The sequence below is a fragment of the Pezoporus flaviventris genome, unplaced genomic scaffold (genome assembly GCF_033815535.1).
Source record: "Pezoporus flaviventris isolate CSIRO_AGI_PZ_B2104156 unplaced genomic scaffold, CSIRO_AGI_Pfla_v1 ptg000007l, whole genome shotgun sequence".
Taxonomy (NCBI): Eukaryota; Metazoa; Chordata; class Aves; order Psittaciformes; family Psittacidae; genus Pezoporus; species Pezoporus flaviventris.
The window spans coordinates 68,007,567-68,031,459 of NW_026892555.1; the positions used below are offsets into that span (position 1 = coordinate 68,007,567).

At 40.7% G+C, this 23,893-nt stretch overlaps 1 protein-coding gene across 13 annotated transcripts in view; it reads right to left on the bottom strand.

Moving 5' to 3' along the window:
• The window catches only part of FHOD3 (formin homology 2 domain containing 3), a 373,977-nt gene that overhangs the window by 42,358 nt on the left and 307,726 nt on the right, over positions 1–23,893 (bottom strand). For 12 of the 13 annotated variants that reach the window (XM_061449104.1, XM_061449103.1, XM_061449102.1 and 9 more), the window contains 4 exons: positions 21,069–21,362; positions 16,777–17,666; positions 10,716–10,874; positions 3,791–3,973 (listed from right to left, as the gene is read on the bottom strand). In XM_061449104.1, the coding sequence (XP_061305088.1) occupies positions 3,791–3,973; positions 10,716–10,874; positions 16,777–17,666; positions 21,069–21,362 (1,526 nt within the window). The remainder of the gene's footprint in view (positions 1–3,790; positions 3,974–10,715; positions 10,875–16,776; positions 17,667–21,068; positions 21,363–23,893) is intronic. The other variant, XM_061449098.1, reaches the window with a different exon arrangement.

Here is a 23,893-nt window from a genome sequence, read left to right on the forward strand (position 1 = left end):
TCAGTTCAACCCTTCACAGTCTGAGGCTGCAAATGTACACTGACTTGCTTTAGTTAATTAAATTCAATCCAAGAAAGATTACTCCATTATGCACAGAAAGTTTTTCTGCAGACATGAACAATACCTCACTTAACCCTTCTTTTGAGCAATTTCATGCTGGTTTTCTTTCAGGTTGATAGAGGTGGAGCTAAGACCTGCTCAGGCAAAACTCTGTTTACCATGCCAAGTGCAAGGTCCTACACCTGGGTCAGAGCAATCCCAGGCACAGCTACAGGTTGGGCAGAGAAGAGATTCAGAGCAGCCCTGTGGAGAAGGACTTGGGGCTGTTGGTTGATGAGAAAATGAACATGAGCCGGCTTCAGTGTGCGCCTACAGCCCAGAAAGCCAACCGTATCCTGGGCTGCATCAAAAGGAGCGTGACCAGCAGGTCGAAGGAGGTGATCCTGCCCCTCTACTCTGCTCTTGTGTGACCTCACCTGGAGTATTGTGTGCAGTTCTGGTGTCCTTGTAATGAGTAAATTCCTGTTTGTTAATCAAATCTTGCTTGCTTAGGAGTTACTTGCTTAGAGTTACTTGCTTGCTTAATAGTTACTGGAAAATTATGGTGCTTTGACATGTTGCATATAGACCGCGGGTATCCGTTAAAGTAAATGATGCACGGGGAAGGCAATAAGGAGCCTTCCTCCCCACACCCACCGGGAGACAGAATGAGACCCCTTATCTACAGATCACACAGACGCAGAGGACGCCAGGAGGTGACACGTATATCGGATGAAGAAGAGTATAAAATCAGTGACTTTGGGGAAGTGGGGTGCGTGCTGTTGGCGGAGCAGAGACTCCCCGGCTGCCCAGCGCTGTTTTGCTTGCTGTCGCTTGCTCAATAAACCAATTTGAATCATTGGTCTGGCTCTCGTCAATTTATTTGAGCCACATTTATAACATCCTCAACATAAAAAGGACATGGAACTGCTGGAACAAGTCCACAGGAGGGCCACGAGGATGATCAGGGGACTGGAGCACCTCCCATATGAAGACAGGCTGAGGAAGTTGGGGCTGCTCAGCCTGGAGAAGAGAAGGCTGTGTGGAGACCTCATAGCAGCCTTCCAGTATCTGAAGGGGCCCTATAGGGATGCTGGGGAGGGACTCTTCATTAGGGACTGTAGTGATAGGACAAGGGGTAACGGGTTAAAGCTTCAACAGGGGAAGTTTAGATTGGATATAAGGAGGAAGTTCTTTCCTGTTAGGGTGGTGAGGCACTGGAATGGGTTGCCCAGGGAGGTTGTGAATGCTCCATCCCTGGCAGTGCTCAAGACCAGGTTGGACGAGGCCTTGGGTGAGATGGTTTAGGGTGTGGTGTCCCTGCCCATGGCAGAGGGGTTGGAACTAGATGATCTTAAGGTCCTTTCCAACCCTAACTATTCTATGAGTCTCATGAATGAGAACCCCAGCCTGACATCAACAACTCAGGTATTTCATGGTGTGTCCATCTAAAATTTCCAGCTCACAGTAATAATAGTAAGTTTCATTAAATTCTTACATAAAATATATGTGTGACTAAATAAATAATATAAATACATTTGAACTGTTTTGAATTTTCCTAATTTTAAAATAAATTTAAAAAAATCAAGCATATGGTGGATGAAAAAATTACAAAAACTGTGAAGCTGAGTGATTTGGCACCTAAGGGTTTGCCCATTTGCAGATGGATCTTCTGCAGAAACGTAGATTCAAGAACAGAAAAAGTTAGCAGATCATGGGACCCCTTTATTATGATAATCACTAATGCAGACTACTTCATTTTTTAATTGAATATGCTCATGGTACCTTATCTCAGTCTAAATAATGTTTATATTTATTGGTTACCAGAATTTAAACTCTGACTTTCAATTTTTGTTACTGGAGACACCCAGCTGCACTCTCTCTCTTACCTCTGATGTCTGGCCACATATCTTCCTCTTCAGTGAACTAAAACCAAAGTTGTCTGTCCTGTCTATGTTTGTCTGGTGGGCTTCTTATCACATGCTCCTCTTATTGTATCACAGTTATCATATGTTATTTCTTGCACCATTTTATGGTAAGTCCTGTACTTTAGCTTATCTACCTTTCAACAGGGATAAAAATATTGGTGAGGCACTGGAATGGGTTGCCAAGGAGGTTGTGAATGCTCCATCCCTGGTGGTGTTCAAGGCCAGGTTGGACAGAGCCTTGGGTGACATGGTTTATCGTGAGGTGCCCCTGCCCATGGCCAGGGGGTTGGAACTAGATGATCTTAAGGTCCTTTCCAACCCTAACTATTCTATGATCCTATGATTTTATCTTCACTCCAGCTATCTCTTCTCTGAGTAATTTACGTATTTGAAACATTTTATGCTAGCATTCATTCTACATGGATTTTAACTGGCAATTCATTAACTCTGTGGCATAAACATTATAGGATAAGCAACTCAAAAATTTCTTTACTTAAAATTTCTTTAACTTTTAGCAGTGCTTCAAATGTTATTTTCAACTGGGAGGAAGATAGATATCCTAGGTATATACACAGATTAACAACTACAGCTAACTCGGCTTATATGGAAGGAACACATTAGCCTTGTGGTAATTTCAAAGCAGAACAAACAGCTGTAGCAGAGTAAAAAACCCAACCATCCCCTCCCAAGCCCCTAAACCAGCCAACTGACAAAAAAATACCTTAATGAGAAAAAAAAGCATTCAGGTTAGATACAAATATTTTAAGTTTTACAAATCAGAAATATAAATGTCTTAGACGAAAATGTCACAATTGAAAAATCCTGAGTGACTGCATTTCCTAAAATCTAAGAAAATTAAGCAGAGGTTGAGTAATCTTGACACTATTGTCTGTGAGTCAATTCACTGTTGTATACCTTATTAAATAACCATGGCTAGGTAAACATTAGGCATTTTCAGAAGCGAGTTCCACCTCTCAGAATCCGTATCACATATAGTTATACTGATTTTTTAATATAAACATATGTGCACAGACACACAAACATTATTACTATATACAGGAAGGAATTGCTTGAAGAGAATGCATGGGCTATGCACCAGAAGTGCAGCCAGATGAGGTTCCTGTGCTAGACTGCTGAAAGAGCTTGTGAAAGTCAGCAAGCGGCTGAAATGGCCTAGAGTTTCATTCTCTTTCACCTATGCATCAAAGTTATACATTGCCATTTTGAAATGTTTATCTGGGATTCATCATTCATGACAGACAATGCAATTACATTGTTATCTGAATAAATGCCATCTGTGAAGAAGGTGACAAAAACTGTCTGTGACTTAACAGAAGACTCCTGAAGGTTGTCTTGGCTTTTGTTTATAACTTTGAATGCGGGTTATAAACAGAAGAAACTTTAATGGATAGTGTTTTCCTTAGTTCAAATGGATGTAAGATCAATACTCCCATTGTATGATATAAGGCTGAATACTGTAGTCCTCATTCAGTCTTTATCCAAAGAAAAATTCTTACTGCTCTGAAGTAAGAATTTCCTGAATAACAATATCTGGAGAAGATGTGGTAAGGATTTAGCCCTCTTCTTTGTTTTGATGTCATTGCTGACAAAGTAAAGGAAAGAAGACACAATCTCTAATTTTCTTTTATAAGAGGAACAGGTTATGAAGGATCATTTTAGCTGTTTCCTGGCTGGCCACTGAAACAGAAGTGACCCATTTACCATTTCCTCAAAATAGGCACTCATATAACAACAAGGTCAGGGAAAGATTAAAGCAAAGCCTCCAAAGAGTCTCCACCCCTGCCTCCCTGCTTTTTTCTCACCTTTTCCACTATCTCATAGTCCATCTTGAAAGCCCAGAGCTGGAGCCTGGCAGAGAGTTCACTGATGGAGGAGAGGGTGAGAAGGAATTGCTCGGCACTGCCCAGGGGGACATCGGGATTTGCCAGCTGTGCCTCCTGGATCTTTTGCTTCTCCTCCTCAGTTGGGATCATGGTCAGGATTTTCTGTGAAGGAAGACAAAAGGCAGGTGTCAGTGGAAGGGCCAAGAAGTCCACAAGGGCTGGACATTGGGTGACTTCATAGCAACAGCATTAGAAGTCCTCAAGTCCCTGGCTGGTAAATTAGGACAGCGCTGTAGTAATCAAGAACTAACCCACTGCACAAGAAAGCAGAACAAGGCTTGATATATCAATCACCTGCAGTTTGCAGAAAAAAACATCTGCATTAAAAAGCTTTTTAAAAACATTTGTGCTCCGTAGCATAATCATGGGATAAAACACAGAAGACATAGGGAGACTGGTTGGGACTGCTCCCCTCAGCTTTCATATGTTTAAGTCAAAACTGGCCACATTTCTGCAAAGTATATATGGATGTGAAGGTAGGAGGAGTGCAACTTTGTGCCTTGTGATTTACAGTAGGTCAGACTAGGCATTAAGGTCCATTTTAGCCTCAATATCTATGACTTTCACTGCACTTGTAGGTATACAGAAATAAAGACTCCTGTCCCTTGCTGCTATCAACATCTATTACTTTTTGTTCAATCTATTTTGGGTTTTATGAAGCGTGACAACTATTGCAGCTTATTAGGTACCTCCCAAAAATTTCAGCTGAACTGAGGATAACTGCCCAAAGAACACACACTGAATTTCAAGTTGAGTTATGCGTTGCATAACATATGGCCTCTTTTGATCTGAGAAGTCTAAAATATTGATGAAAAAGGATCTCATTATTTTCAGTTTCTGCTGTTGGTATGGCTGAAAACGTTCAAATTTTCCCTTTCACTCTTGGATTTTGCATGCTGGTTTACATGTAGCAGCTTTTCTCCTCAAAGTATTGCTCTCTAAGGTATTGCTTCTTAACTAGTTTTTAACGTAATAAATGCATTTAAAATCAAAAAGAAAAGCAAAGCATTATAAAGGCATCAAATAAGCTGAGGTCTTTACCCTGCTGATCAATACTTCATGAAAACAAAGCAGTAGATTTTCAACACAACTTATGTTTATTCATCTGAGGAGTGAGAAGTTATTGCTGTAGCCTTGCATAACGATAGCAGCTGTTTTGGAGGGGAGGAGAGAATAATAAAAATATAGCCAAAGACCTGCCAGTCCAAACTGAAGCCTTGTTCCAGAACTGAACATAGTCAATTGATCAAAGTAGCACAACTACTCCCTTCCCCTACTGCTAATCATCTGGCTGCTTGTGCAGCGCTACAGCTAAGCATGGAGAGCAAGGGACTTTTCCTGATCAATCAGGCAAAGAACAAAGAGTTAAGCTAGCAAATAATATTCAATTTGTTGATCTGAGACTTATTTAATTTCAGCCACAGCATTTGTATTGCTGTCCATCTTCTTACACTGACTCCCATAACATAAATAAGCCTTTCTTTCTGTTAATGTTGCCTCCGCCTTTCAGTAAAAAACAAAATTTAAAAGCGCCTCCTTGTTTGGATACTGCAAGCTTCTACCTTAATCAAGTAACATTCTAAGGGAAAAAAAAGAAGAGGAAGAAAATCCTTCAATATACTCTGGTGCTTTTCCTTCCCCTCTCAATGACTGATAGTACTTGATAGATTTTAGTATGTGCTATCCATCCGTCCATCCATCCATCCATCCATCCATCCATCCATCCATCCATCCATCCACCCACCCACACGTGGTGATATCTATATATTAGGAGACATCTAACATTAAACGAGATTTGTAAGCAGCTGCTTTAGGGCATTTCTCAGTGCTTGACCAATGCTCATCTAAAAAGTTTATACAAAAGAGAGACTGAGTCTGAAACTCATAAGAAACGTGGTTTTGCAGAGTGTCCTTTGAAGAAGTCAGGCCTCCTACTGCCTACTCCTAGCTTCAGCAACAAGAAGCCAACACCCTTTCAGCTGAGCCTATGCAAATAGGCTCATATGAACATCCATACATGGGAAGTTTAGCAGTAACCATGTGATGAATGTAAAAATGCTTCTGATGCATTTTTGAAGGCTAACACTTCAGCAGTAATTCTCAATTGCCTCCTACAAATAACCAGGACTTTTGGCAGCTACCCAGGGATCCCACAAGTATTTTGTGGTGGTGAAGGGCCTTCCCTCTAGAGATGTTGCACTGCTTTCGGGCATTTTAAAGAGAGCAGTGAAACAGCAAGCTTTATTTCCAAAGGGACTCTCCTCCTCCCTGAGCTTTATGTAAACACCATAAGCCAGATGGCAAAACGCATTCAAGTCCAATTGCTGCAAGGCTGCTGTGCTGCATACTGTAGTACGTGAAACAGAAAACGCCAAGCGAAAGAGCCTGTACTTGTGCCAGCTGCCAAGGATCACCCCTGCTGCTGAAAGCCATGCTTCAGTGGGACCAGCGCTGCTGGCAGGTCTCACACCATCCAGGGTGCAAACTGACCCCATTACAATGACCTACTCACCAGCATTTCTAATTGGCTCAGGCAAATAATTCTGATCCTGCTGGTCATCATCTTTGGTGTACAAGTGGCAAAATACTCCTATTCTTGATTTCCAACCTGTGACTAATTTAAGCCATTTGTTCAGTGCTGGAAACTGATGAGTACACTGACTGCCAGTTTATTATTATTTTTATTGTTTTTTAAACATCACCAACAGTAAAGTAGCATAAAAACACAGCAGGGCAGAAGGTTACTGGCACTCAGTGTGACCATTAAATCACAAATGGCCTTGAGTCTAATCATTAGTTCATAATGCTCTCCCAGGTATAGCATTCTTAATGCCAATTAAGGAAGAACTGGTTATCAACAAACTCTATGCTCATATCCTCTAATATGTCAGATATACGTATTTCACCTCTATTCATTCACACACAATCATTTGGGCCAGAGATTAATATTCTGAGGAAAACGAAAGCATAAATCTTTTCATGTAGAAAAAGAAGCAATTTTTGGAGATCCTGTTTACATGAGATAATGGATCCTAATGCTCCTGGACCGCTGGACCCAGCCACTTGCTTGATATTTCAACAAAGGGATCAAACTGCTTATTTCCTGGACTCTTATGTATGATCTCCAAAAATTTCTAAGAGGAAAGCCTTACAACTGTCACCGGGCAAAATTTATAAACCCCATATGCCTGAGGGTTACAAGCCCCAGTGTGGGGTGCAAAGAAGCACCTAACCAGAGACTGCAAATAGGCTGCAGCCTCTGCTGAAATTACGTGCTCAAGTTATCTCTTTCACAAGACAACGGTGCTTCTCAGTGACGATGAGGCTGCAGGGGTGCCTTGGTTTTCATATTTGGTTTCAGCTGACCTTACCAGGTGAATAGGAGCCTGAAAAAAAATTAGTAAACTAAATATCTGACTGTTGCTGGGTTCAAAGCTTTCTGCAGCTTGAGGGCCATAACCAAATAAATACACCTTAGTGGGTATTTTTCTGGATATTTGACAGGCTTTGGCAGATGATTTCGCTCCAAAAAGGCTCTCACATTTCAGCTCTCCAGGCAGCTACTGAGAGACGAGTGTCTGCAGAAACTCTAACAAAATATAAAAGTATATAAAGGTCACGACTCATGTCAAGTGAGGCTACCTGCACTAATTTTATTTCAATTCTCACAAATTCCCAGAAGGAATTTAATCTAAAATGCCTGTTAGCCATCCCTGTAAATGGGGAACTGGCAGCCATTGCCTTGGTCAAACTATTCCACTTCCTCAGCTCTCTACTGAAATACATGAACACACCATTGCTGATCACAGAAACTGTAGCAGATGTTTTGGTTTGCTGCAAGGAGTGCAAGTGTAGCTTTTTTCTTTCAATAAGGTCTGAAACTCGTTAGGGTAGGGATACGCTGATCATGGATGTACAGCCAGCAAGGCACCATTGAGTCCCCATCACACTTTATAAAGCTTCAGCTAAACAAACTGGAAACTGCAGATGCCAGCATACCACAGTGACTATCAGAACAAAACCTTAAATAAGCATAACAGTTTCCAAAAACCAAATCTTGTTTTTTGTTTATACATGTCACCATCTGCCTTTTTTACCACCAGGCTCTCATTTCTTACTTTTTTTTACATCTGAGGGCTACCTAGTCACTCCAGACACCTGGGCCTCAAATTACTTAACATGGAGGACCTAGCATACTTGTCAAGGCTTTAATTTCAAGTAGTGTTACTAAAAGCTATACCTAGCTGTGCATCAATACTGTGTAGGATCTCAAAGCTGTTAAGAACAAAGCAATTCACTTTAATTTCCTCACGGCATTACCCCAATTTTACTCTGCTAAATTAATAGTACCCTTTGGTATAATTAATTTGGATCCACATTCCCTTACTAAACAACACTTTACAGAGGGACTCTCCCATTTCCTTTACTAAAGACAAGTGCCAAAGACTGGTTTGGTAGACCCTATTCTTGCTGTTGCCCATGATACACTTCACAACAATTAGATACCAGGATTTTAAGCTCGCCTCTTTTGCTTAGCTCACAGAACGCCCTCATCCATGCTAAGCAGGCAGTCCTTTCTCCTGCAGCAAGCTCCAAGTTGTTTAAACACAATGAATGCCAAGCTTTCAAAGAAAGGAAAACACAACCACTTTGGCAAACATAAGGTGGCAAAAATTTTTTGGTTGAGTTGATGCATGCTTGCAGACACACATTGTGTATTCCTTTGAAAATAGGTTTCTAACAAGGCCTGCTCTGCATACTAAATGGACTACGTCTGCCCCTCTAGCACCATGCCCCCATTTACCGCCCTTTTTCAAAGCTACGGAGTACCTAACCACTTCAAACACATGGCCTAAAATTACACAACATACTTAGGTATAGAGGGCTTTAAAATACCTGGAGATTTCTTTTTCCTCCTAGTTATATATTTGAAGTTAGAAAGCAAGTATAGATTAATCATCAGAGTTAAATGTCTAATCACTAAGGTCAGTCTTAAGATAGCATTTAATCTGAACTTACCCACCAAGGTGCAGACCTAAAGCCATGCACACACTAACACAACAGTGGCAATGCTCCTTGGAAAGAGACATAGCACAGAGCTCACAGCTGAGGCAAAGGACGGCTCAGGTAACTTGCTACCCTGCTAGCGTCCTGCTCCATGTTAGACCTGCTAAAAAGCTTCACCCCTCAGGATGCAGAGTACATGGGTTCTGCTCCACTTACCCTTTCTCTAGATTTTAAATATCTGAATGATCACATCAGGATTACTCACATCCCTAGCTTCAAGCTGTGGACTCAAAACTCAGAAACCCATTTTCTTTAGCACTGGGCAAGTATATCAACAGCGTATCATTTCCTGGTTTCTGAATTCTTCCATTTGAAAGCTACCTGCACATCTATTTTAAATGAAATTACAGGTTTCTGGCAGCTAATGGGAAGGCCACCCAAAGCAGGGTGTGGTGGTACAAGGCACTCACAACTGTGGACACCACAGGCGGTTGTCAGATGGACAGCCCAGCTGCAGATGTTGGTACTAGAAAGGGTGAGCTGGGCAAAGCAGCTGAACTTCTGTTAAGCGTGAGAGAGAAGGACACAAATCGAAAGAGATAATGCATGGAAGATGTATTATCTATTTCATGTTGGACTTCGTTTGGCAACACCACCTGCAGTATTGAGATCTAACTGGTGGTCTGTGAGTTGGGCTTGGCTGGAGGGGTACTTTTCTCCAACACTTTAGAGCTTGGTACTGCAAACTGCACAGGTAGGCATATGGGCTGAGTCATGAAAACCTTTTTTAGCCTGATGTGTCACCTTCATAATATGAGTAAAGTATATATATATATAGCCAATAAATAATATAGCTCTGGGAAGAAACTACATTCTAGTAGGGATAAATCAGGCCTTGCCTTCTAGCTAGAATGATCTTTTTGCCTTAAGTACTTAATTTGCATGTCAACTGTTGGCAACTCTATTTCCATTCTAGCCAGCTTTTCTCATTTTCTTCTGTAGTCAGCGCAGTGAAGGTGGAAAGGGAGAAATCATGGAGCACAGCGCCAAACCACTGAAAGGTGACTGAATCAGTATACAACCTCTGCACCTCAGCTACTTGCTGAGATCTGTAGTTGTGTAGATTACTCTTACTAGATGATATAGGCTTATTAAAAAAAAAAAGATTTGACATGAATGCAACTACAATGGAAAAATAACAGGGGAGTAGCAGGCTTCTTTTACACTTCATAGAAGAAAAATGTTTTGATAAAAAAATAATAAACAGAGCTCATCTTGGATCTTGTTAAGAATATCTGCAAAGTCAAAATGTAATGGTAAAAATTACATCATCTGTAATCTTTATACCAACTGTTTTTCTTCAAACAACAGTAACAGAAAAATGCTATTTTGAGCAGAACTACTCACTGTATTTGTTTTCCATTAGATATACAATCTAGAATGACTCCAACAGCTAGCTGGGCATGAACTTTATTAAACCCTGTACCAGTTGCATCAGCCCTAGTAACTCCCTGCCTATTCTTGCTGCTCACAGTATTTCAGTCAAGCTTCAGAGGAACAGATAATACTCTGAAAATCCTGAGAGGAATTAACACCATTGTTACTCAGACACAAACAGAGCAGAGAATCTGTGTTTACTAAGCATGCCCAATCTCAGGTGAATACTACATGCTTCTGAGCATACTGCATTGATCTGACCAGTTTCAACACTCAGTCCCCTTTTCCCTCTTGCAAGAAAAGTCTGGCCTGCATCATGTATAACATCAAAAAGAAAAAATTAAAAAGTAAAGGAAACATTGAAAATACAGACTTGAAGACATTGACTATTCTTCCTTACCTCTATTCCTTCCTTGTTTAAGGCATATTCGTCAAAGTTCAATATAGCAGTCTTGATAGTGCGGGGAGGGGGCAACACAGTCAAGCCAATATTAATAGCATTGCTTCGTTTTGAGTCCAGTACAATGATCTCCTGTCGCTTCCCATCTGCAGCAGTTTTCTTGGTAAAGAAGAGAGCAAGAATATTATTCCTCCTGCCCATTTTATGAAGAAAAAGTCACTCCTTTCACTAATGACTTCCCCTACTCAAGGGTGATGATACTGGATGTAAAACTAGTTCATTTATAACCATCCAAAAAGCTGAATTCTTCTACCACATCCTTACCGTTATCAGCATGAGCTGCCTGTATTTAACCAGAGTGCTGAATGCAGTCTTGGATGCTGTGCAAAGCAGAGCTAGCCTGAGACACAGGATTGCCTGCAAAGGCTGGGAACACTGAAGTTTGGGGTAGGAGTCTGTCCGAAAAAAGCCTGAAGCTGCCTCTGAGGGGCAGCAGCTCTGCCACAGGGTCAGTACAGTAGCAGCTGGGCAGCTGATGGGCTCTGGGGCTCAATATCCCCTTGGATGAGTCAACCCAGAGTGGCCACTGACCCTCTCTTGCCTGTGTGGCTGGATGGGAAACAGACAGGGTGGCTTCTACCTCCCTGCCAGTCCTCTCCTGCGTTATAAATCCAATTTGGGCACTGACAAAGGAGCTGTAGAGGCCTTTCTGGAGACAGTGGCATGGTTATCTGACCTCTGGCTGCCAGAGGAAGGGTATTCTACATTACTGCTTGCGATATGTCTGTCAAAACCTTCTCAGGTGCAGAACAGGTTCAACCCTTCTGCTTTTTTCAAAGTTCTATTTGAGACTAGACATAATCTTTGGATCTTACCTCCAGTATAAACAACAATGAAAGCACAAATTCTCCACCTGTGCTAAGGATTGCCTTTTAGACCACAAAACTTTTTTTCTCCACGTCTAGTGGTCTGCACAACAGTCACCAAGTCAAAACATACCCTACTTTCAGGTCTATATGCTGTTTCTGCGTTGGGAGAACCAAGGTAGCAAATATGATTCAACCAAAATACCTCCAGCTGTGGGTCAGCTCTTTATGCGAATGATGTTCTCTCATTAAAAAGATGCCTTTTTCTGGCATAGCTCAGTTCCTTGCCTTCACAGGAAGAGGTTTGCCCACTGGTCATAGCACCCTGCCCAGCATGGTGCGTGGCACCACAGCACTTTTATCATACCTACATGATTAATGTGGTACGATGCAAGTTCTGTGTGCAGACGAGACTGAAAGCAAGTGCACTTCACAGGAGCTGGGGACTACCACATGGGTATGACCTCTGAAAGTAATAAGAGGGTTGGGTTTTTTAAAATAAAACACTTCTGCAGTAAAATGGGTAAGTTTTAGGAGAGCAAAGATAAAATTTGTTTTTAATTTTTATATTTCTGTTCTGTCAGAACTGCTCTCTTAATCCCTTAAAAGCATTCCTGAAGCCTTCTTGAACTTTCCTTTCTTTGAGTAAAAGAGCCCTCTTTTTCTCAGGAGCTACCTGAAGGATCTGAGATGCAACTTCTCCTTTAAAGCAGTCATGTCTACTTTCAGGGCCATTAATCACATTTTCAGGACCACAGTTAGAGGTCAAGGCCATACAAAAACAAGTGGGGTTTACCAGAGACTGCTTCCTCTTGAGTCTGTATTATGCTAAGCCTTTTTTAAACTACCACTTTTACCTTGTCCTTCTCAGCACAGAATTACACAGCTCCAAAGAATTTATGCAGAAGGGAAAAGGCTGGGGGAAAGGAGTTAAATTTAGGCTTCCCACATGCGGTATGGGTAAGTAAGCCTCAAAATCTGCAGCTCTGTTTTTAGGTTTGCAAGTCTGACAAGAGGGACATTCATTTGGGGGACATATGATGCTAACCACTGGGATCACTAAGATTGCAACAGCGCACTTGCTATTTAGCAGTGAGTTATGAAAGACAGATGAGCTGTACAGGGGATGTATGCATGTAGGTATTTTCCAGAGCTATAACTGCATATGGAATATAAGATTTTGGGGTAAGTGACTGTTCAGGAACAGGGGCAGAAGAGATTTTACATCCCTTCTGGGGACAACAGCTAAGTTACAAAAAAATACTTTTGAAATAAATAAAAAAAAAGAAGAAACGAGAAAGATTTTACTACTATGAACTTTATCACCCCACCACTAGGCAAAGAACTGCTTTTTGTCTGCAATTAAATTGCACACATGCAAGAGTCTGTTAAAATAAGCTACACCTATTAATTTCTATTGCAATATTAGGTGACTTCAGACCGGGCTTTATAAGTTCATTAACAGAGAATGACTTCAAGTGCTTGAGGGAACATTGCACTAGTGCCCTTGATTTTATATTTTATTGTGTCAGTATGTAACGTAATCCCTGAACTTCTGAATATTATATTGTTAACTGTAAATGTAAAATGAATTACAAATATATCAAGTGGTATAATTTGTGGGAAACAAATGTTCCTGCAATGCGCTAACAATTACAATGAATTTCAATCTTTACAAGACCTAACTGGCCAGATTCTGTTCTGCTTTCTGGATAGCCCAAACAGGTTACTTACAAACTGCCATCATCCCACAGAAGGTGATTTGCAGTCTTATGAGCACATGGTCTAAACTAGGCCTCTTTGCTTTAACTAAAATAGGAAAATTTAAAATGCTTTTCCAGTGATCACATAAATAAGTAATTATATATAAGCATTAAGTCAGAAATATCTTTCATTTCCATTTGCAGAACAACCTGCATCTCAGTAGTACAGAAAAAAATGGGCAATCCCTTAATAGCCAGATGGCATTTTTTCCTTCATTTCTATCTCAATTAACAAGGATTTAGCACTATGAGTTTAAAATGGAATCATTCACTCAGCTGCCACTGATTTTGTCCAGGATACATATATATAATCTTTTTCAGAAATTCTCATCAACATTTATGACTTGCCTTGGCATTTATTCGAATTACAACAAATGTTTTCAAAAGGAATATGTATCTAGGCATGTATATACACAAGCATAAGAAAACATGTGCCTTAATTTTTTCCTTCTACTAGTTTCTATGTCTGTGGGCATATGATGGATCGCTATATCCCACAGGGTATAGATGAATCGGCAAAACAAAGCTTTCATGCACAACCAAGGGCTGAACAACCACGGTTGATTCAGTAGTGTCTGTGTGTTTTCATTTCTCCTCACAGAAAAACAAACACTTTGAAGTGCTTTGTTTGGTGGAGTGAGAAAGAAAGAAATGCTAGACTGGCTTGGAGGGGATACCTGACCACTCTTTATATTCACAAGCATAATGTCGTGGTCCTGTATTTAGAAAGTAAGTGTTCTGCAACTAAAGGTGCTCCACTAACTATAATCATTGTGCAAGTTGTCCAGTGTGGCATAAGTTTTCCTAAAATCAAGAATCTCCCCTCCCAGCCCTCCTTCTCCCCAACTCCCATTTTACATCCTACAACTTAAAACACACTTTATTTTAGTGCAGTCTATTGTGTTTAATGAAAAACTTCTCATGAGCCAGGAAGTAGCTGTTTATAGCTGTGTGTTGTGGAAATCACAGTGAAGGATTAGAAACTGGAGTAAAATTGGTTACAGCTGTATGAAAGAGCATATGCGTAACACAGAGCCACCCCCCCGCCAACACATACCCCCTGACTTTGCTTTTCCTCTCATCCTTCTGGACTGTTACTTTTCTGTGCTCCTGGTTCCATCTATTGATATGAAAACTGGAGATTTGACTTTTGATTTGTTGCTCTCTGCTCTTTTCTTCAGCTGAACTGAGCTGTGAGTCAGACTTTACGATATTATAGAATAAACCTGTTTTGGATTGCAGCCATTGGACAGGAGAAACTAGACACAATGGGGAATGTACTCCCTGGAAATAAACCAAGCAGTCTGGAAAAAGAGAGAGCTACCCTAATTTGAGTGCAATATTCGTACCAAACCTCAAGTCTTTTATAGATCCACTGGTCTGCTTAATTATTCCCACTCTCACCTGACCTAAGGATCATCTCCTACTCTGGAAGATTTGCTTGTATTCTCCAAAACCAGGCAGGAGTCTAAGAAGTCAGAGTAAACTTCCATTATGGTATTCCTTGGTCACTACTGTCTTCCCTCCAGAGACAATGAGACTTCAATGTCTGTGTAATGGGACAGGGTGGAAAGAGAGCCAAAAGTATAACATCTCATGCAGAGAGCAGTTATTAGTCTCCAAGAGAAAAGCAGTCACCTAAATCATTCCTCAGACTTGCACTAATTTCAAAGAAACCTGCTCACTCATCTTCCTGCCAGAAGCCAAAAGCTGTGCCAAAGCATCAGGCAGGTTTGCGAAGCAAGTGTGAGGGAGGGAAAATGGCCAAAAGTAGTTTGGGAATGTGCAGAGTTAATGACTGTAAAGGTAAATATGTCAGAATTCCAACAATTTAACGTTTTATCAAAATCTTGGGTGAGAATAAAAGATTACGAGTCAGCCAGAGAGATCCATTACAATACTGGCATTTAGCACAAAGCTAAACCTTGGAAATGGCAAATATGTCATCATTCCACATTCAATTCAAGGAATTAAACGTTTTATGGATCTAAGAAAATGCTCTCATTCCTTCCATCTATGAACCATCTGTGGTAGATTTGTATTTACAGGGAGAGAGATGAGGAGTAACACACCACGATGTCACCAGCATTCCTTCCTCAGCAGAAAAGGAATTAGAGAAAGAAATTAATCTCAGCCAAATGAACTATATGTGTTTTTAGAGCTGCTATGCCATATGTTTCAGACCTACATGCATCTATGTCAGGTAAGAACAACGGCCGCAGGATCTATACAAGCCATCTATGTATGTACCTGCTGTTTGTCAGCTACTTAATGAGGGGCTTGATTGTTCAAATTGTAATGTTTCCACTTGGCCAAGAAGTTCAAGAAGGACTATTAGAAAATTTTGAGTTAATAACTCACACAAGTGACATGGAGCACTTTTACTGTGGGACATCCAGTCTCCCTAGATGACAGCAAACAATAATATGCACGATAGATAGCACAGATAACAACTTTGCCAGCCAAAGAGAAGTAAAATATTCAAGGTGCTGATGGGTTTTTGTGTCACTATAAAACATAGAGGCATACAGAAAAAACATGTAAGTGATTTATTTAAGTAAGAGAGATTGACATCTTTTACTAGCATTTTAATTGGAAAAAAAAATTGCTTCCTTGATACTGATTATTCTGCTTAGAATTTTATGTAGCCATGAAAAGCAACTTTAATAACTTTTTAAATGCCACTTCAAATTCCTACTAAGTGTAACTATAAAAGGCTCCCTTTTGTTGTTGAGTCTAATGTTAAACAGCCATGTCACCCAGCCTTTGTGAATTTATTTTATAACAATATTAAGGAAGAGGGAACCCTAGCTACAGAGGTATTTCCTGTGCCAGCTTCTATCCTAAAATTTGGAGAGCCACATTGTACAAATTAAGGATCTAAAATAGGCCTGTCTGCCAGTATAAAACAAAAATCCAACACCCCTGCAGAGTTCAGCTGTAAACTTGGTCCAGCTGATAAATCTATCCCTCAGAACAAAGCACATGTGTAGCCTCTTTGCAGCAGAGCCAGTTTGGTATTCTAACCTTTCCACATAATGATTAGGAAAATATTACCAAGTGAAGAACGGTCAAATTCACAGATATGAATCATCATGCCATGACCTTTATCTGACTGTAACAGAAAATATTTCAGATTTCAATACCTAGTTTGGCACTCAGCCACAAGCAAGCTAACGTAGAATGTGTTGGTATTCCCCACCTGAATTAATGTCCCAATACCGACAGACCTGAGACAGGAGGGCAGCTTGGCATCTACACCACCCTAAACTCATCTCCTAGTTTAAGGCCATGGAATATCACCCATCATAGGCCAAGTGAGAACCAGAATTTTCCACCGTTTTCATACAAACAACATAAATCACGTAGATCTAACTCAGAACAAATACCAATACAAAAGCAAAATAATAACAAGCTGAATACGAGCTGTACCTTTGTGACAGGCAGTTCCTTGGATTTAGACTCAAAGAGATGCTCCAGTTTGGAAGTGTCCACCTTAATGGGTTCCAGTTTCGACCACAGGAATTCTCTGCAGCGTTTGTTGTTTTTACACTGCCACTCAAATGGCCGTACCTCATTCCAAAACAGACGAATGGTTTTCTTCTTCTTTATAAATGCTGGCTGACCCCTAGAAACCTGGGGTGACCCTAAACCCTGAGGAGTGCTGAACAGCGGAGGAGGAGCCAATAAATTAGCAGAGGGTGGAGGTGGAGGCGGACATCCAAACAGTGGGGGAGGTGGTGGAGGAGGCAAACCCAGAAAGGAAGGTGGAGGTGGAGGAGGGGGAACAAGGGAGTCCCCAGGACCCATATCCATGTCCAACACATCTACATCATCCTCCTCCCCCAAGTCTGTAAAATCCATGTCTTTGATTTTAAGTTCTCTAGGATTAGCCATGAGCTGATCCCAGATGTAGTCAGATTCCTTCTTCGGCTGTGCTGGAGTTTTCTCAGGGACCTGCTCAGTGATTTCATCTTCAGGCACATCTGTCCCCTTGGCCAGCTCACCACTGTTGAATTTTTCTGCAAAGGCTTTCACGCTGCCTTGGTTGTCCAGATTTCCAATCTCCATCTTTTTGACGCTTTCGTCTTTGGCCTGCTTTGTGGCCTGAAGGATAGAGATCCTACTGGCTAGGCTAGTGAGTGACTCCTCACTTTCCTCCGTCTCCTTCTTTTCCTCCTTCGCCTCCAGCTCCTTCTCCTCTTCATCCTTGGGTTTTTTGTTATGCGCATACAACATGTCCAGCATAAACCGCTTGTTGTTGAGAATGTTGCTGCACTGTTCATTCACACCAGCATCCTGAATGGTCTGTGACCATGGACCTGCAATCACACACACACAGACAGAAAGAGTCAAGGGGAGGGAGCCAAAGCACCAAGAACACTCTTTAACGCACCAGAAAAAATGGGGGGACACATAGACAATTATTCGGAAACTGGGCAAGCAGTAGCTTTAAAAAATTTGAAGTAAATGAGAGTGCTGATACATGGCCCAATCTTGATGGGCTGGGAGTAATTCTCAACAAAGGAATGGAAGCTGAAAATAACCAGTATAGCTTGGGAGGTATTTGAACCCCAGAGCAGGCTGCATACTCATGGTATAGCTCTCAGGGCAACTTAATAAGTGTAAGTGTAAGCAAGATTTTAAAAGTTACTTCTAGGAACATGAGCACCTTCACAAAAGAGCTTTGAAAATGATGCCCATCATCAACCACTGTTACCCTCTCTATAATATATGACGGCATTGAAAGCTTAATGGCCTTCTTCCCACATCACAATCATTTAACATCACTGTAATGAAGCTTCATCTTTCTGACTACTATTTTTCTCAACAATAATCTGCAAAATACCATCTTTGAGACAGCACCATAAATAACAAACTATAGTGGTCAAATTGTAAAAATAAATGATGTAAGTGTCTCTGTGACTAAATTTCCTTTAATATAATGCTGCTAACCAATGTGGATAGGGTGTCTAAAAAGTATGGTGATTCTTTTTCCAGTGGGCATCCTACGAAATGATTAAACACGAACAAAGATAATTCTTCACACTTACTGTATTTCCTGTATGGGATTCCTTCTGTTCCCCATAGTCTTTGCACATTTTTTTAATGCATTTTTTTATAAACTCTATTTCTTAAACACATTTCATTTTGGTTGCTAGCCTATATTCTTTTTGGCCCCTTGTGGTTAAACATTTTCTTTTATACCTATCAGTTGCCCTTTCTCTTAAACTTCCATTTTACCTGTGTTTCTCCTTTTTTCCCCTTCTTCACCTGTTTTAATACTTTAGAGTTTTAAACATCTTTTATGGTTACCTTCAATGGAGCTGTTTTTTTACTATCTATTTCTGTGCTCTGAGAAGTGTCCCCTTGGCGAGATCCACATCCAGGGCCCCACAGCTCTCCCTTACCCCTTACACCACGTTAAGATGTAGGATGGGTCTCACAGCACAAAGTATGTGGAATGCAATGACTCTCACCTAAACCACATTTTAAGATGAGTCCAGCGATTTAATCCCAAACAAAAGAAAGAGTCCTTTTTCAGCAATGGATACAACCTCCAGAACTGTTTCTTTCAACTTTCCTGAAGAAGGGTTGACTGCTTCCATTACCTGCTTATTTTTCTTCACACCTTACCTATGGGATCGCTTTCTCACCAAGACTTGTCACCTGAGGTAGTTTCTTAGATTTCTCTTTGATGTGTGACAACTCCTTCCCCACACCACAAATTTTACCTGCTAAGCCTCTCCAAGGACTTCCCCCTACTCCCAGCTTTTCCTTCAAATATTTGTTCTTTGGATCCCTCCTGTAAATCCCTGATGACCTACCCGCTCTCAGTTTCAGCAGCTGGGATCTTCCATGATTTAACCCCTTTGCAAAACTGCTCATCAAAATTCCCCCAGACAAAATCTCCAACTTTGGCTCTCCAAGACTACTCCACGTGCCCTAGCTGTTCGAAGATCAGTGAAGAGTCTTGCTACCTTGGTGGCCTCTTCTGCACTCATCTCCACAGGTAAAGCTTTGAAATATCACTGGAGAAACATGGCTTGTTGGAAGCCAAATTCAGCAGGGTAGCTAATGAAGGAACAGCCAGGACTGAAGGCTTTACTCCTTTGTCCTTAATGCATCTGGGCAGAACAAATGGGCCACCTCAGAAATGGCAAACTGCTTGTTGGAAATGTGAGAACTGCTGAAGAAAGTGTTCGTTTGCTTTCCGAATCTCCTCAGTTACTAGACAGCAAACAAATCACTACATGAGGCCTCCTACATAGCACAACCTAGCAAATCTTTGGTCTACTGGTAACATAGATCAATTTTAAGATGTTGATTTTTCAATAACAGTGTACATTTCTTAGTTTTTAACAAAAAGCATGTAAGCACTTAAGAGTAGTAACAGCTTGGTACCTGACAAGATGAGGGCAAAACCCTTTAACCTGTTCTCCCTTATTTGCACTTGGACTATCTTGGAACATGCCACAGTGTAACAACATCCTTCACAGTGTAACAACGTCCTTCATCTGCCCTACCTCCCTTCCCTTTCCTACATACATATCCACCTACATTCTTTTAGACTACAATAGCATTCTAGGTAACTCAATCTCAGTGCTGGTTGAAAAAAAAAATAGCTCTTAAATTTAGAATAAATTGACGTTATTAATTGTCTGTGCCATAAAATTTTTCCCAGGAAAAAAACCCCACATCACCACCAACAAAAACCCCAAGAAGTGGTGGGGTTTAAACACAAACAATACAATCTGACAGTTTATCTCTGTGAGGTAATCCTTGTGATTCAGAGTTATCCCTCTTCTTTCAGGAAAGATCAAAACTATTTCAAACTGTGAATTTTTGTAATTCTTGTTTTCTTATCTAGAATTTAAAAAACTTAGAACAATGCACTCAACTGTTCAGCCTTAAGAAAACTTGAAACCAAATGCCCTAACAATATTAGATTCCTTCACCTCCCTAGAAAAAGGGGAAAAGAATAAATAATCAAAGGTTCAAAATCTGCCTTTCACTCCCTCCCTGCCTGGGCTGGATGACAAGCTCTAGTTGTCATTATCTCTCCAGGCAGAAAGCTGGCTCTTAAGGCGACTTCTAGGCTGGGCCTTTACAGGCGCCTGGTGGCACACCTGAATAGAACAACTGTTCACTGCAGAAATGGTCTTTTCCAGTCGAGGTCTACTTCATGTGCCTCCTCCACACCAGCTAAAGATGGCCACATATCTTAGTGGCTCAATGTATCCCTCTCTGCTTTCTGAAACCTAACCAAGATGGGAGAACTGGAGGGAAGGAACAAACACTCCAGCCCTCATTGCTCTTTCTCTTCCACTAAAAGGATGAGAAAAGATATCTGGAATCTCATGACAACTTATTTCAGCACAACCCCTTGTCTTACTGTTTTATGTGTAGAGGATTCTCTGGGAGCCAGAGTTTCAAGTTGCTGCAACATTATGATTCCACACTTAATATATTACCTTATGAGAAGAAAATTGTCTCAAATCAAAGGAAACCTCATTTCATCAAGGTGTTACAGTCCCTCAAACATAGAAACCCCATTCCATCTGTGATTTCCAAGGAGAGAGCAGACCAAACTTGGCCAGGGTGAAGAAAGTCTTACATAGGTGCAAAGGGTTTGCTAGCCAATTTACACAACAACAGAGATGCTAATTAAACATTTTTTTTTATACCAGAAACCCTTCATTATTGAAAAAACTTCACTTTACCAGTTTCATTGTCACTGGTTAACTTGTCCTCTCTCTCTTCCCTCTCTAAAGTGCTGCTTGCTGAGGATATACTGGATGCAGAGCAGTTGTCTTTTTCATTCACTTCCTCATTCTGCCTCTCTTTTTCACTGAGTATTGCACTTTCTTCTGGCTCTCTTTCTGGTCCTTGCTCCACCTCACTCTCTGGTCCCACCTCTGTAGTCTCTATTTCCTTGGGTGTCTCCGTTCCCTGCTTGGCCTCAGCCTCCTGTTCTGGTTCTGTCTCTGTCTCTGGTTCAGGTTCACTGGCACTCACTGGTGAAGAGAACAATGGGAGAAAGATATTCACTTAACAACGGAGTTATCTCAGGCTCACCCCTCTAAATGAGAGATGTGAAAGTTGTACAACTGCTTCACAGAAAGAAAATAAAAAGCAAGTCCATGGCATGCTGAACATTGAGAGCAACAGACTGATGAATGTTGTGCGACGACAGCATTGCACATGAGAGTGGCCTGGCAAACCCCCTTGCTTGCTGTCTGGAGCCAGCCTGCTATTTCTGTACATACTTCCACAGCTGGAGTGTTGGACACACATAAGGATTTGAAGCAACCAGCAGAAAATGGGCATTCCACTTGAGCGTGACTGACAACTCAGTGCCTAGACAGAGCCAGGAAGGAAGAGATCTTTTAAAAAGCAAAAAGGAGGGAGAGTGTGGCTTTTGGTTGAATTTTCTTTGGGTTCTGGAAGAATTCTTTTCTCACCTGATGAGGAACACTTCAACGAGAAAGTACAAATATTAGTTTTATTAACACAGTTGAATGGCACAGTCTGGAAATGGCACTGTCACACTTCTGGCTGACAAAACCCATATGTTTTTTCATGCACATTTACTTCAGAATAGCCACATCAAAAGTGAACAAAGTTTCCAACTGCTTGGCATACAGCAGAAATTCAGTTTCCAATTGGTTGGCATACGGCATACTTAGCTTTTTATCAGTTGGCACAAAGCAAACACTGTTGATAGTAAACTTGGTTTCTTCTTCCCTGCTTTATCACTGACAGTGAAATTCATTCACCTTTAGGCCTTTGAGCTTTAACAGCAGATTTCCACATGCAAATATTCTCTGCATGCTGCAAAGAAACTGAAAAGCATCTACAGATATTCACATCAAGCAGCTCACAATTTTCTGAAAACTGAAATGGCCATGCAAGAGTGATGAAAATGGGCATGCACGTTAGTTCTGCATACCTCCCAAATTCCCTCTGTGTTGGGTGGCTAAACTACAATGACCAAGTCATACTTGTTTTTTCCATCTATTAACGGTTTCATGTTGTGTGCCTAGACTCCTTTCTGAGACATCCCCACAAAAAATAATGATTTCTAGCAATGTTTGTGCCTATCTTTACAATAACACCTCTGTCTTTAAGCTAGTTTTCAGTAATGCATCTTCAGTACCCTATTATTCCACTTCATTTCATAAAATTTAAGTATACAAAATTGCAAAAGCTTTTTTTGCCACCAGTTTCACTGGAGCTAAGCCTCTACACTTTCACAATTGATTTTAAATGTTTAATGTTTAAATATTTAGATAAATAACCAGACATGCATACCTATAATACATTTATATATGAGAAATGTACATGTTTAATATACAGTTCATTCTCACTCAAATCCCTCTAAGATGTTTTGAAACACTCCCAATTTGAAGCCTATCTTTCCTATACATAAAGAGCATCTAAAAGTCTAATTTTAGAAATGCAAGCAGCTCTGCACATGCTTTGTCTCTCTAAATGTACCTTACCTATGGCTATACACTGGACACTGCCTATGAGAAAATCAAAATTATAGAGCTGGCAAGAAGCTGGCGGACACTGAATCCCAGTGGTGTTCTTCTGACAACAGCTGTCAGTGTGTAGGTATAGCACAAAACCAGTTTAAAGTCAAGCCAAGATTTGAATATAACTGAGATGGAAGCTTAGGAATCCTTCAGGAGTTCATGGAATTAACATAGTACTGTAGCATGAAATGCTGAGCTTGCCATGCTGTGATGGTCCATATGTACAACTGCCATCAAGTCATCCTAGAATAATAATGGTTTCATATGAATTTTATATGTTTCTCCCTAGAAACAGTGTCATGCAATAACCAAAAAAGTTAGCTGTAACAGCTCAGGTGGAAAAAGAAACTTACTAAAACATGGTCAGGACTGTTAATGTTTGTGGCACCTTTATTGTCAAGAAGCTGCACTGAAGATTCAATAGGATAAAGTAGGGGAGATGTAAGGAATGTTTGAGAAAAAGAGAATATTCAAAAGAATTCTGGATACTCTTCAAACAAGGAATATTCCACATATACCAGAAAGATACAGTATCTTAGCAGAATCTAATACGTGAGAAAGAGTAAAGAGCAATACACTGACACAGGCTGCTCTTTTGAGTTCAAGGAGTATCAAAATCTAAGCACTTCTATAACTAAACAAGGATGTGTTGACACTAATTTTCATAAAATCATAGAATCAACTAGGTTGGAAAATACTTCAAGATCATAGAGTCCAACCATGTCACTGAGGGCCTCATCTACATGTGTTTTGAACACTTCCAGGGGCAGTGATTCCACCACTTCCCTAGGCAGCCTGTTCCAGTGCCTGATCACCCTCTCTGTGAAGAAATTGTTCCTAATATCCAATCTAAACCTTCTCTGGCACAGCCTGAAGCTGTTACTTCTTGTCCTATCGCTTCTTACTTGGGAAAAGAGACCAGCTACTTCCTCTCTCCATTTAGCCAGTCTCTCTCTCTTTAGGGATAATATCAAGTAATTCACCTATAACCCAAATGACTTATAAAT